The sequence below is a fragment of the Pygoscelis adeliae genome, unplaced genomic scaffold (assembly GCF_000699105.1).
Source record: "Pygoscelis adeliae isolate BGI_AS28 unplaced genomic scaffold, ASM69910v1 Scaffold304, whole genome shotgun sequence".
Classification (NCBI taxonomy): domain Eukaryota; kingdom Metazoa; phylum Chordata; class Aves; order Sphenisciformes; family Spheniscidae; genus Pygoscelis; species Pygoscelis adeliae.
Window position 1 is genome coordinate 814,985 of NW_008824558.1, and position 15,125 is coordinate 830,109.

The window sequence follows — 15,125 nt, forward strand, 5'->3', positions numbered from 1 at the left end:
GAAAGCCGGAGCGCGTTCTGCTGCCAGGGGCGCAGCCGGGGTTCGTGCCACCGTTTCCCGCCGCGGTACCCGGCGAACGCCCGCGGAGCAGCCGAGGCCTCGGCTCCCAGCCCCGCTGCGCGAGGGGGCCGAGGACCGGCAGCAAGCCCCAGAGCCGCCCGGAGAGCTCTGCCTGACCCTCCTCAAACGCGTCAGGAGGCGGTACCGCCTTGGCAGCAAAGGAAAAGGGAGCAGCACAAAATTTCTACCGAGGAAACAGCTAAATTTTTCTTTAGTAACAAACCTGACATCCGTTCTGGTTCTTCAGGAATCAGTGCTTTTTAGAAAAAAGCACATCATGTACGTGCACAAACACAGTGGTATCTTAGATGTGGGATCTGTGTTGCAAAGGCATTTCCCAGCAACTAGACTTGAAAGTGAGAAAACACACACAAAATATCATTAGCTAATTGGATATCATTAGTTAATGGATACTCTGCAAGCCACGTCTGTTTATCTTGCTCATCTGCTCATACAGATTAGGTAAATCCACTTACTTCCTAGTACTCCCAGCAAATACTCCTCACCACCCTCTCTCTGACTCCAAGGAGAAATTGATCCTCCAGCGACTGCGCTCACCAAGACAAAGATGGAAGAAGGTGCCTTTCAATCTGTACCACTTATGTGGCTGGCATTAAATGAAACAGAATGGAATGCATTTCCAAAACACAACAGCAAGCCAAAATCGATGCAGAGAACAGAACAGTTAGGGAGCTTATCCCCTCAAAGCTCAAGCCAGGATCATGCACAGCGCAGAACTCCAAGGCAGACAAGAACAAGCTACACGTTAGCATGTATAAAATGACATTTATTTTATAACCTAGACATATTCAAGGCTGAAACATTATACGGATGGCATGAGCTATAAGGCTGACAGCACACACGTGCCTAAGTACAGCCGCACACTCCAAGTAAGAGTCAATGCAGAGCCTACGCACCCTTTCATTCTCTAGGACAAACTACAAGATCAGTTTCCTGGCTTTGGCTACAGAAGCTTCCCAGCCCTAACTCCACCAGCAATTTAACAGCCTGCACAGCAAGCAGAACATAGGCATTTTGCTATAGGCCACTGATGGCAAACAATTATTCTGCAATTTGTTGGCTCAGATGCAGCCAAAAAGAGCATTCAGCTTAAAAGTGCTTCGCACTCAGAGCTTCAGAGTGAGTATTTAGTACAGCGGGTTCAAGGAGCAGCCACAGTTTGCATTGCACAGTTCCATATTGCATTTTTGTGCATTTATTCCATTTCTGTGTTGGTCAGCAGAGATCAGCACTGCCTTAAAGACTTCTCTATTTACCTCATTATATTGGTCTTGCTCAGGGCTGGTAGCTACTCCTTTGAACATGAATGCAGTTACTATGCTGTCTTGATTTTCTCTCATTCTTTCCGTGTTGGGTTGTGGGTTTTTTTAATGCCTTCTGTCATTATCACTCTGTCCCTCATCCGTCTTTACCCTTCTGTTTTCTGTCTTCTATGTTAGAGAGTCATATAGTGACAGAAGGGATCAACCATTGGTATTATCAAACTCCAAGACTGTATCAGGCCATAAAAAACTAGCTGGGTTCCCCCCCCCCCTAAATCTAGTTTGGTTATCTCCAGCATATAGTTTAGCAAATCTATAGTAAGACTGGCATTCTTCTTCCAAGCACTGTTCCCCTAGAAGAAAAACAGTTGTTGTACTTAACAAAACAAAAAAAAGAAAAAAAAGAAAAAACATACAGCCTAGCAGAAGCATGGTTGGCAAGCGGCTGTTCACGACAGAGCTTTAACTCTAAACGCCTTTTTGGCAAGCCCATTTCGCTGCTCCAGTTTTTTTGTTGGTGTCGCATCCCCCCCTGCCCCAGTCGTACTATGGTTTGGTGACCAACACTCCTGAAGCGTGGTAAGGACTTAATAGACTGCCTGCCAATTTCTTAAGCTCCAAGAAGTCAGTTAGTGGCTTAGTACCAGGCAACAAAGCCTTTCCCTCCACATACTAATCTTTTCCACAGGTGAAGTACACTAGTCTGATGCAGTACTGCTAGACCATAAACCTGTTAGCACACCCAACATGAAAGGAGCCTATTTTTTTATTCTTGGTGGCCAGGGATTTCTCTGAGAAAGTGTTGTCTTCTACAGCGATACAAACAGCATGTGGATAAAAGCACATGACCTTCTCTAAACCCAAGAACAGAAACCACTCAAGGGGCAGCAGCAAAAACTAAAACCAACTCTGGATAGGTGCTTGCAACTCAGAGCACACAAATTATTACGAGTCATAAACACACTCGTTTGCTGCTTTATTACAAAGCAGAGAAAGCTACGCTGCTAACAGGAAGAGAGAGGAATGTGTTTGTACTGTTAGTTGTCTGCTTGCTATCAAATACTTGAGTTTTGATTTATTATTAAGATCTGAATTTCGCAGCTATGCTTCCCACTTTTTCAAGGCTTTTGTGTTTAATCATCTACATCAAATAAGACAAAGCTTGCCTCTATAATTTAGAGCTTTGATTGTTCTGGAGTGCATTATTTACAACAGACAGAGCTGAATACTAAAAGCATCTAGAAACTCTAGATAGTCCCAGACACGGTTACTTGGTTGTTAAATACTATATTCCTTATATAGCACTTCTATTCCATGGCTGCAGATGTCCAATTTAAGATTTCATTTGTTCAGACCTGTATAATGATGTTAGTCACCCGTAAGACTCTAAACAGGCTGTAATCTGCCTCTTGTCACAGGATACACAAGCTAAGAGCAGTAAGGGATGCACAGCTTCAAATCCCTACATGGATGGCTGTTTATGATCCCATTCTTTGGCTACGATTAGGGAAACAACACAATCCTTTGAGCGAGAATGAAACAAGACATCAGGTTGTAAACAAGTGTTATAAAAAAATATTTGAACAAGGTATTGCAAAGTTGGAATTATTTACAATAGTTGCTGAAATATCCAGCATTTAAGCAATTCACCCAGGCATGGTTACAAACCACAAAAAGGGTAACAGTTTTTAGACATATTGCATGTGTTATATAAAGAACCACATCAACTTCAAAGTCACTCATAACATCTGCCATCAAGGTATCTCTAAACAGGTTTTAAGCTATTCTGGTAAACTAACCAGGTGTAATAGACCAGGTTAGTTCTGGACTCAGGTCAGCACAAATCAACGTGAGAAAGATGCACACACTTACAGTCAGGATACAGGAGACAGAATGGCAGTAACGTCAGTCAGTTTTCCTTCAGGATTTAAGGAGTCACTGGGTTTGCGGTTCTATCTGTTAAGAGGCACCACTGCACAGACCATTTTACAACGTGAAAGGATTGAAGACAGTTGTTGAAGATGTAGAGACAAGTTAACCTAGGTTTGATCTTTTTCAGCACTGAAGTGCAAGTCATCTGAGTGGATAAACCAAAATGATGGTTTTCCTTCTACAGAATACACTGTAACTTCATCAGTTTACTCTTAACATCCAAAGGGACTTTCAGAGCTAAAAGTGATTGCTACCAGAATATATGAACCTGTTGCTTTAAGATGGATCACATAAAAACCGGGACACACTGGTGCAATGCTACAATCCTAGAAGTGTTTTTGCTTCTTCACTCTGTGCCATGAGGGTTTCACTGGCATACTTCTGAAGAAGCTCCATCTTCTTCCTCCGTACAAGAGCTTCCTCAATCTGCAAGTATAAAAATAGGATGACATTCAGCTTAATTGAGATGCCGAAACCTAGCATGCTTAGCTATTAAGACAGGAGGAAGAAAAATGCAGGAAATAGGCTGCGAAAGTTAGAGGCATGTACTAGTGTAAAAGTAGTTGAATTAAGATGAGTCAGGAGTATCTTTTCAATACTCAACTGAAGCTCACAGAATTCGAAAGAAGCAGTAAAACAGATGCCTCCATTTCAGATCTATGCTCCTACCCTTTTTAATTAGGACGTTAGCTGCAATTTTATTTTAACTCTCAGTACAGTCACTTGAATTTTGTTTCAAACAATTGTCTCGGATATAGCTTTACCAATGGAGAACAAGTGGAGTTATGCCACACTAGTCCACACCCTTGAAATAACAGTTTAGTGAGTGTGCCTTTCACATTTGCAACGGCTATGAACCTCTTACCTAGATTCTGTCTAGAAGTGCCAGCAATACATGATTCTTTAACAAGCGTGTACTTTAAAGATCTTTAAAGATCTTTATACTTTAAAGAATAGCAACCTGCAAGACTTGTTTTAATCGCAGTAATAATTTTATATTTGTCCAAACAGCACAGAGCATCTCTCAAAAATAAGTGTTCTGAACTTCAGCTTTTTGTAATTTAGAATCTAGAAGGCATAATCCCATAGGCATAAGGTATGGAGTGATTTGCCACTAGAAGTGAAAAGATTACCCTGACTGCTGTCCAATTAGAAAAGATTGCTATGTAAATCGGTTGTTATGTATTAGAAAGCCAGTTTTGACTCTCAGTTATGCTCTCTTCATTAAGAGAGTATCATCGGCCAGAGAGCAATGTTTTTAATCGTTGTTTCTCCCCTACAGTTTTGACAAGCCATTACATGTATATTTTGTTGAATGTGCAGGATCATGACTTCACAGCAGAATACGGCATTGTTATCTGACAAGATGACAGCAGGGGACAAACCACCACATGGTATCTGTGTGATGTAAAGGCGTACCTATCAAAAGATACGTAACTCCAGAACCTTCTTGCCTGAATTATATTTCAGACAACCTGTCACTGTTAAGGTAATATATACCCTAGAGCAGTTTCAAAATATAATCATCAATTCAAGGTTATGCCACCAAAATAATTTTAGAAAACTTACGAGAGCAAACCCTGCAATTCAGAAATCATCCCATTAAATTAAAAAAAAGTTAGACCGTCAGCAGAAAAGCACAGTAAAGATATAGTAGGCAATCAGGGTTATCTTGATCATAACATCACAACACTTTCTAATTTATGTAATACTTATGAAGGTTTTGGAAATTCGCAGATGAAAAGGGTTATAGCAGTGGTACCATAATGCTGGCCAGTTCCACAGCATTTGCAAGAGGATTAAACAGCTGCAGAGTCAAGTCACAGAAATAACAAATCGAAGACATTTTTACTGATGACCCGCCACAAGTCAAGATCTCTATCTTGCAATAGCCACAGTGCATCTCTGCAACTTAATTTTATTATGTCTTACCTCCTGCTGAGATGGCACTGGAACATGTGCAATAAATTTCTGTTGGCCTTCTTCACCTTCTTTTTCCTTGCCACCTTCCTCATCGGACTAAAAAAAAAAAAATTAAGCCACATCAAGTTTACTTTCCAAAGGGGTCATCAAAAACACCTTTTTTACTTAGTTTGCCAGAAGGAACCAGATAGAGCATGATCAACACTACAAACACCAGAAGTAGGCGAGTAGGACCAAACAACAAAGGAATATGACAGGCATCACATTCAGATCCTGCTCCTTGACATTTTCAGAATTACTGCTTTCATTCTTCATATGGCTTTTCATCTGCTGTGGGATGAGCATGAATGTAAAGCTATATTCCCTCCTCTTCCGTATCTCTCTGGCTTCCATAGCAAAGCTATAAACAAAAGAGGAGCCAGCTAACCAAGAAGAAAGCAAGTGCTTTAAAAATAATACGTACCGCTTCCCTGTATAGCTCTGTACTGCTTCGTTCTCACACCTGAGAGCTGGGCTTATGAATCATGAGATAATACAAATAAAACAGGGTACTGAAGGAACCACCAGTTTTACCTCATGGACTATCTCCTTTTTATTCTTGTGATAAACCCACTTAGGTACTGCAAAATAAGAACCAGTTTCCAGTACCCCTTATCTTGGAGGGCAGCGGCAACATCCCTCACTTCCCTTCCTGGCGTTGGGGGCAGGGAGAAGAAAGAGGCAAGAACCATGTCACAGCAGCGACTGCAGCATGAGCAAAACCCTGCTGTATCAGGATTCAGCTATGAACAAGACCCTGGCAACCCTTGGTTTTGCTACACATTGGCAGTATGGAATCATACTGTACAGAAAACTACTTGTGCTGTTACCGACGCAGATTGTGCTTAGAAGCAAGACTGATCAGTGTTCAGTTAACAACACACTACTTTACAGATACCAGCATTCCAGGCAGTGACAGTTAAATCACAACAAGGCCTCAGCTGTTAGCCGTTTCTCACTCAAGTACAAACTCTTCCCTAGCTGCCAGCTTTCATCACGCTCTAAACTTGGACCAAGCGTACTCATCTACTACCGATTTTTACTGAACAGGGACAATTGTACAGTAAGTTCGGCAGAGAGGGCAGAACGCAGCAGCAGACAGGTTCTCGGCAAAATAACTCTACTTCCAAGAGGGCAGCGTAGAAGACACACAAAATGTTACATCACCTTAGCCATCACATACCTCATCATCGTTGACAGCATAGATATTTACTTCTTCCTCCTCCTCCTCCTCACCTCTTGCAAGTCGTGCTTCTCTCTCCATTTTCCATTTTTCCACTGCTTCTGCTATAACTGGTTAGCAAAGGAAAATGGCAAGTGTATCTGAGAGCAAGTTAAACCAGCATGGTCCAACTGTAGCCCCAGTTTCCTCGACAGCAGTTCTGCAGCAACTGAAGTTAAGCTCCCTTGATTTGTCTCCTGTTCCCAAAGCTTTTCCAACAGACTTAAACTTCTTGCTTAAATCCTCTACATAGGTAACACATACTTACTGTAGAACCTTGATGTAGTATCTAATAACTAGTAGTAATTATCTATATAGCTATATATCAATGTAGTCCAATCAAAACCCAATGCTAGCATTGTGGAAGTGTGGTACTTGCTAATGCCTTAATTTGGGTACATTTTAGACTCTAAATGTCATGGATAAATATCAACCTACTTTCTCAACTGAGTAATGGCGGGTCACATGTGCAGGCTAAGTGGCTCTTACAGCTCTGTAGCATGTCAACAGCTATAGGAGTGTTGATCACCATGTAATTAAACATGATTATGCTCCTTAGAGTGACCACCCACGTAAGTGTCTTTCTTTTCATCTCGTAGTGTATTTCTCTTATTTTGTAGCATGATTCCAATTCTGCAACTCGCTGCTAGCTAGGAGCTGTTAGGCTGCTCTATCTCTACTACACAGCAGAGCGCTAGTAAGAGCACTAAAACAAGTTTTAAGCAGCTTAATCAGTGACATCACCAGCACATAAAAATCCTAGGGAGCTGCAAGATTAATGCAACTAGGCAGTATGAAATGCTTACAACTATGGAATCCAGCAGTCATTCCCCCCAGCTCTCAAAGATTAAACATTAAAATACTCTCCCTGAGAAAGCAAAATCTAACTAACTAGTGGCACACAGCTGCATTTTTACGTGGTTTCATAACAGAAAAGGTGCCCCAAACTAAGAAGTTTTTTTCAATACTTTGCTTCACAACAATTTAATTCTTCTGATAAGGTAAAAACTACAAGAGCCTAGACAACAAGTGACCCTAAGGGAATCTTAGCTATTGTGCATTAATAGTACATTTATTGTTCATTAATAGTACACTTATTGGTTCTGTTAGCATCTCTAGCCTTATTTCAAGTGGCATGAAAAGATGATAATTTTCTCAAATAACCATATGAATCCAGATGAGCTACCTCTCCTGCCTGCAGTTAGCAAGGTGTGCAAGATGAACAGAGAGTGGGATGCCTTTCCCGGAACGCCGCACCACACAACTTCCCTTCTTATGCTATCGTGGGCCAGCCAGCTAACGCTGACTTGTTTTAAGGCTCCAAGCTATGCTGCAGAACACAGATAAGTGAAATACTTCCTTTATTCCCCTCTTCCTCCCTGTCCTATAATCTAACCGACAAGGCATGATCTCCAACTCACAATACTATGAAGATCTCACCCATGGAGAAGGAATAAATATCAAGAAGTGGATGACCACACCAAGAGATACTAAGTATTGATAACAGTGACAAGCTCAACAACTTATAAGCGTTTAACAAGTCACCTCCTGCAGTTTCTTCTAAAGTTTTTCTCTCTAATTCCAGAGAGATAATTGTATACAAAAAGAAGCACCATTCAAGCAAAAACTGACTGTCTTATCTGCTGAGTTTTGTGGAAAAGCCTGCCAAGGGTTCCTATACCAGGACATTTCCTACAGAGCACTGAGATCTGCCTGCAGTTGAAGCTTCAGAAGAGGAGATTATAAAACAAACACACAATGCAAACAGCAACGAATTGCCAGGATCAGACAATGTTCACCAGAAGCACTGAAAAAACTATTTGGAAAACAGTTGAGCTCTTAAAGCTGGTGGGTGGCCTCTTGCTTAAAGCTACACAAATACCAGAAGATGGCACACAGTGCTGAATTTTAAAGAGGGTTTCAGGAATTAGACTCATAATCCTGATGTCTTTTCCAGACAAGTCAGTAGAAACAAAACCAGAGAACTAAGTGAGCAGACACATGGATAAATATTATCTATTGGGAAAGTATGGGTTTCAAAGGAAAAAAGATTCACAAACGTGTTGAAGTTCTGAGATAGATGACGTAGATAAATTAACATAGGCCACCTAGACTTCAGGGCTTCCAGAAGGTCCCCTCTAATCTCCAAGAAAACCGAACAGCTATGCTTATGGATAAATAATTAGGTGAGACAGGAAACAGATGGCATGGTCAGTTTTCACAAGGGAGGGAGATAACCACTTGAGTTCCACAGATCTCCCTGCTGCAACCTACTCTTACATTCTTAAGCATGAAAAAAAGGGGGGGGAGGAAAGGAGATTTTGCTTCAATAGCAAATCACTGGCTGACAATATTAAATCATTAACAGTACTAAAGGTGAAAGCAAACTCTAAAGCACACTCCCTCACCCCTGAAATGCCTTACACAATAGTGATTTGGATACCTATGTGACAGATGAAATCTGACAGCTAAGCACAAGACAACACTCGCAGGGAAAAAAGTTAACTTCAGAGTCCATCATCACCCCTTCCTGGACTGATTTATGCAGGTTTTGAATCTCACCTACCTTTCCTTTCATGTTCCTGTTCCAGTGGCTCCAGAATACCATCATCTTCATCCCTGTAGCCATAGTATTCTGCATCAATGGCTTTCATAAGCTCAGCTCGAGTTTTTCGAGGTGGTGGGAGGGCTGAAAGACGACACAACTGTCATTCATCCAGGTCCATCTTGATAGCTTGCTGTGCATTCCCAGTTCCTATCAACCTCAGGGCAACTACAGCTACCTCGCTTAAGCTCATAACCAATGCATGATCTGAACTGCTGTCAGTATCAGGACTACTGGTGTTTTACTCTGGCCTGCACAAAACAGTTTGAATACATGACCCGATGCTTCATATTGCACAGTTCCCACCCTGTGGCAATTCTACACTGTCATGCATGCGGTTGTTTTTCCCCCTGTACTGGAGTCCTGGTACTGAGCAAGACTACTATATGAAAGGAACTAAAAAACTGTCCCAAGCTCCCCCAGATCATGTAGTACTTTCCATAATTTTTCTTTGCAGATGGCAAGTAAGAAAGAGCTGATTCAGTAGGCCTGCCTCACTTTCAGGTCCAAGTAATTCCCGCTCATTCTATGACAAATCAATATATAAAGTCTTATCCACTTACATTTAGTTTTTCCTATTATGAAAGTCGATCCCTGCCTCTAAAATTATGTTCAAGCCAACTTCCTTTTTTTTTTTGTTTAATTCTGAATTCAGAGTAGTATTTAGGACTTATCAATAAAGTTAACCTGTTATGCTGGAAAGTTTCTGTAGAACATCAGCCCTTACCATTTGGAACTCCCCGTAGAAAACAGACTTTACTCTTTTCTACGTTTCTTTAATTGCAAACAGCCAAAGGCGTTCTTTGCCCAAACAAATAGCATTTAATTCATTACTAGTGTTCAGCGTTTCATGTAGCTGATCTAAGACATGGGCCAGAATATGCTGTTACTAGCATTCCCCACATACTGCAGCAGACATTTTACTCAAGATATACTACTATGTAGATTCATGTCTGGTAAGAGTTGCTATTTACTTACGTTCCTTTTCAAAAAGTTCTCTAACTCCTGGTAAATCCTTTGCAGCTCCAAAATATTTGTAACCTCTGTTTCCTGGAACTTCTTTCCCTTCATGATCTAACATTTTCGGTCCAATCCGCTGGAAAATAAACCGAGTTCATTGTTTAAAATTTTACTCCTCTTGCATTTTATATTTCCTGTTTTCCTGGGCTTCTTAATAGATTAAAGGATTGAGAAAGGAGATATGCTATACCAGTTCAAACTACCCCACAAGTAAAACACCTTCGTAGCTCATTTTTATACAGGTTGTCTATTTTTACTACAAATCACACCTTTAAAATGACCACGCAAACCACAGAGCACCCATACTGGATTAACCGTCACAAAATATCTAAACCTGTCTTATTCTCTGTACTAGTATATTCAGGTATCAGATAAACAAGCACTGCCAAATCTGACGATAGGCATACTTTTGACATTTTGGCAAGTGAGAGCTAGTGTCATTGTTTCATTTTCAGCAGTAACTAGGTGAGCCAAGTGAAAACTCTTCTACAGACTGGTAGAGTACAATATAGAAAACCAACACCTACTGATGGGTAAAATCAGACCATTGCTGCAAACTCTCAATAGGAAGGCAAGAATCCTTGAACCAGTGTTCCAAACTAAAAGTCTGATTGCTCATCATGGAAACAAATATTTCTTCTAACACGAACTAACATTTTTAGGGGCTGAATAAAGCTCCTCTCTAATAAGTGTTAGCCAAGCAATACATGGTTAACTAAATGTTGCACAGATTTTTCTCATTAGTCACTTTACTTGTAAGCAGAACAACCATGTAGCTTGTTAATAATCTACACTTACAGCATAATCAGGACCTCCTAGCTCCTTTATTCTGAATTCCCAGTGTCCTTTCTCCCTCAGAAGTTTGTTTATTTCATCATTCAGGTCCCGAATTCTGAATTCACCTAATCCAGCTGTTAGAGGGGAAAAAGGCAATATATTAGGCAGCTTACTAGAAGCACCAGAGTAATGTCAGAATTTATGCAATAGAAACAGTATAGTTCACATGAAATGTGATTTTTACTGTAACTGCTTAGGACTGGAGATTCAAAGAAATAAAATGTAATTAGAAAAATCTTACCATTTTGAATCTGTGCCACTTTCTTGGAAATTTCCCCAATGATCTAGTTAAATAAGAACACAGAAGTGAATTTCTTAAAAAATAAATACAAACAAACAAAAAACCCCAAACAAAAAAAAAACCAACCAAGGCTAGAAGAGGCCAAAAACAACCCTAGAAAGATCCAACTTCTAAGTTGGCTTTTTGATCTACAAAATGGACCTGAGCCTATCAATTTCAAATGTCAACACAGATTTTATTCAGACACAAATATAGTACCTCAGAAGCTTAAAAAACAAGGAAACATTTTTACAGCTGTACATGTGAGGAGGGCAGGAGCACATGAAGTACAAAGAAAGGCTGAGAGAGAACTGGGTTTGATCCGCCTTAAGAGAAGATGAAAAGGGAATAACCTCTCGCTGTCTTCAACTACCTAGTGGAGGGTATAGAGAAGACAGAGCCAGGCTGTTTTGAGAGGTGCGTGACAATAGGACAAGAAGCAACAAACAAGTTGGAATGGGGGAAATTCTGATTAAATTCAAGGAGGGGCGGGGGAAATCATTGAGAAGGTAATCAAACACCAGAACAGGGGCCCCAAAAAGTTGTGGGATCCAGATCCCTGAAGATACTCAAAACTCAGTTGGACATGGCCCTGAGCAACTTGATGTGGTAGGACCTGCTTTGAACACCATGGTGAACTATATGATCTCCCCATCTAAATTATTCTGCGATTTAACTGTCAGCATACTGAAGTCTGAAAAAAATTTGTAAGCAGGCTGTCTAAATAGGAAGTGCTAACATTCTACCTACTATAGAATTGGAAAAATCTATAGCTTGACATTACCTGTCGCCTCCATTTCTCAGCTTTAGGCAATTCATTACACTCTGATGCAAGGAAAGGTCTTCGTTCCTGTTTGACAGAAAGCCACACACCATGAAGTTTTAACCTAGCATCAATGTATTTACAGCATTTCATGCAAACTTTTTTGCTTGATTAATCCCAAACTATGCTACCAAGCTCCAGTGCCTTCTGCTCCCACCAATTTTTATTAAGTGGAAAACAATGACGATTTATAGCCCTGCCAAATTAAACTACCACAGAATATAACAATCTACTTAAATCCACTTTATTCAAAACGAAATCTGTCACCTGTTTTTTTCAAATGACCACACAATCCTCTCTGATACAAATAATGTTCCATTTAGGTCAGGTGAATTACAACATCATTTTCAATATACTAGCACCTAAATAAAATCCACTGTTTTCCAAGTAGCTATTAAGTTTAGGCCTTTCTTTCCTAATTGCTACTACCTAAATACTGCAATTTTTTTCCAAGATGATTTTGTTTTGTACTCTCCCAACTCCAGTTCATCCAAAACACCTTTTTCCCCAACCTTCTTCACATTCCATTGACTTGCTTACACAAACTAATACTTCATCTTAGCTCTAGGACTCTGTGTGCAGTTATTTTGTCCCTTGCCCTACAGTACTTCCACAGCTCTACCTTTTATATATTAAAAAGCCTTCCTTCACATAATATACCGGAAACTCTATTCCATCTTATTCTCCGGCTGTTGTTCACGGAATCTTTTCCACTACAGTTTCCCCAAACTGTTATTTTCCACTTTAGTGTTTCATATTGCTCGCACTCGTGTCTTAAGGTGAAAACATAAGACACCTCAGTTAGTTTCCAAAATTCCTTCATCAGTTGCCCAAAATTAAAAATGATAAGCCTGTCCAAAAAAAGTTACTGAGAACACTCTGATCCCCACATAAATATTCTTGCAACTTGAGTTATGATTCAGTGAAAAATGTACAGGAATATCCAGAGATAGTTGAGAATCAGTCTCTAAGGTTCTGTGTGGGTTTAGGGGTGCTATTTCTTTCGTTACACTGGTGGGTTTTCTTAAATGACAAAGTCGCTAAGTCCATTTTTTTGTCAATCTTACACCAATCAAAAAAAAAAGCTGCATGACAGTAAAGACAATTATGAACAGATGCACAGCTATCATGTGTTGGGTTAATAACATGCCAGTGTTATGTCTCGTGCAAGCCTCAAGTTCACAATGATCTTGAAGGCCCTCTGTTTTGTGGTTACTGTTTTGTCAGAATATTACCAATGAACAAGATTATGAGATTTTCTCTACTCTTCTGGGAAGAAATCCAAACAAACCTTGTTATTACGGTCAGTAAAAGTAAGTGTATGTGCATCAATTTGCATAAGTAGTTGCAGGAGGAAACAACTTCAGTCTCAAAAGTAATTTTCATTTTCTGCCCAGCATGCTGCCTCTATTTATAGCATTATTGTAGTTTGTTGTTTTGTTTTGGTTTTTTTCCAAACTATTACATATTCTACCCACATTACATCAAAAAATTAAATGACGTTCAGTTCGCCCTTTCTTCTCGGCAGCCAAGCCAACATACCCCTGAAACATACATATACGTAGATTTGTGAACAGGTTATTTAGTTAAGAAAGTTCTAGTTACCGTTTCTGTTTTGTGTCACTGTGAAATACAGTCCCTACCTCTGCTGCTTTCCAGATACTAATGTCAGCCTCCTATAGGATACCTGTATCTGGCATACGACCTTCCTGACAGCTGTCACGCAGCTCTGTACGTGGCTTGCGTTCCACTCTTGATTAGAGCTAACAAAGCTTTATTTTTTTTACATCATACCTTAACTTTTCCTTCCTCAAGCTGAGCTTGCCGAAATCTTGCCAAGGCCGTCCTAAAGAAAAGAAAGGAAGCAGATTTACTTTTACAAATCTACATTCCAACAGGAACGAGTTTTGCTCCGGATGTTTATTACGGACTTAATTACAGTCTGTAGAAAACAAAGGCTTGAACATACTCATTGATTTCATTCATTTAAAACATCCATTCTTTTAAAATCTTTAACAGCATACCTATACCCTGCATCTAAGCCAATTATCTACGCTCCACCTGCTGTTAAGAGGCATTTCCCGAATGAAAATCACACCCCCCAATCCAGTGTCCCAGATGCGCTGGATGGGATCACCGTAAGAGAGCACCTGGCAAGGCATCAGACAGCTCTAGTCTCTTCAGCCTCTCTCTGAGTTACTATTACAAGCTCGGAAAGTATTTTAGGAAAAAGAACAAACGTGAGACAAATATACTGAAGAGCCTCTAATCTAGTAGTTCTAAATATGTGGTCTGTAAACCTTTTTGAAAAGTACTCAGGAGAGACAATACAAAAATAAATACATTGAAAACCACTGGTTTAGACCAAGCCACTCCCAAGCAAGAAGAATTATACTTAAACCAATGCTGACAGGTTCCTATCCAGCCTGCCATCTCTGTCCCAAAAATGGGAACTGCCTGAAACCATAACGGGCCATTAGAACACGTTTCACCATGTTTCTCCTCCAGCCCTTGCTCCAGCTTCTCTCCTGCGCTGGTTAGCGTAGCACCACCCAGCACAGCTACGCACGCTCCACACCACCAGGCACGCTGCGTACAGGTGCTTTGTATCCCTCCTACTCCCTCCGCCTCCAGACCAGCGTAACACCTGCAACTAAGTACCGAAGAGCATCACTGAACTCCCAGAGCTTTAAAAAAGGCTGAACAGTCAGTCCCGCTGGGCAAAGCGTGGCTCTGTGGGCGTGAGCCACGGCACAGATGTCTCTGGCGCCGGACACAGCCGGAGTCTCAGACGCGCGGGACGGCGTAACGCACGAGCGCGATCGAGCTGCTTCAGAAGCCGCTCGCGATGACGCGGGTAAAGGCTGAACAGTCAGTCCCGCTGGGCAAAGCGTGGCTCTGTGGGCGTGAGCCACGGCACAGATGTCTCTGGCGCCGGACACAGCCGGAGTCTCAGACGCGCGGGACGGCGTAACGCACGAGCGCGATCGAGCTGCTTCAGAAGCCGCTCGCGATGACGCGGGTTGACCGCAGGAGCCCGCAGGTCTCTGCTCTGAGGCCAAAGCAAGCGGTGCTTGTACCGAAGTGCCCGCTCAGGGGGT

General features: G+C 41.2%; 2 protein-coding genes across 2 annotated transcripts in view; both read right to left on the minus strand.

Annotated features, from left to right (window-relative positions):
- The window catches only part of LOC103915225 (cat eye syndrome critical region protein 5 homolog), a 14,268-nt gene extending 12,432 nt beyond the window's left edge, over nt 1-1,836 (minus strand). The window contains exons 1-2 of the mRNA XM_009322009.1: nt 1,760-1,836; nt 107-168 (exon numbers count right to left, since the gene is read on the minus strand). Of these exons, the coding sequence (XP_009320284.1) occupies nt 107-168; nt 1,760-1,836 (139 nt within the window). The remainder of the gene's footprint in view (nt 1-106; nt 169-1,759) is intronic.
- Nucleotides 1,837-2,302: 466 nt separating this feature from the next.
- On the minus strand, nt 2,303-14,102 carry ISY1 (ISY1 splicing factor homolog (S. cerevisiae)). Its single transcript, XM_009322010.1, has 10 exons — nt 14,055-14,102; nt 13,819-13,908; nt 11,986-12,051; nt 11,163-11,205; nt 10,883-10,995; nt 10,043-10,160; nt 9,026-9,148; nt 6,421-6,530; nt 5,208-5,294; nt 2,303-3,701 (listed from the first exon to the last, which is right to left on the minus strand). The coding sequence occupies exons 1-10, from the start codon at nt 14,100-14,102 to the stop codon at nt 3,594-3,596; spliced, it is 906 nt and encodes a 301-aa protein (XP_009320285.1). The 3' UTR covers nt 2,303-3,593.
- Between the last annotated feature and the right edge of the window lie 1,023 nt (nt 14,103-15,125).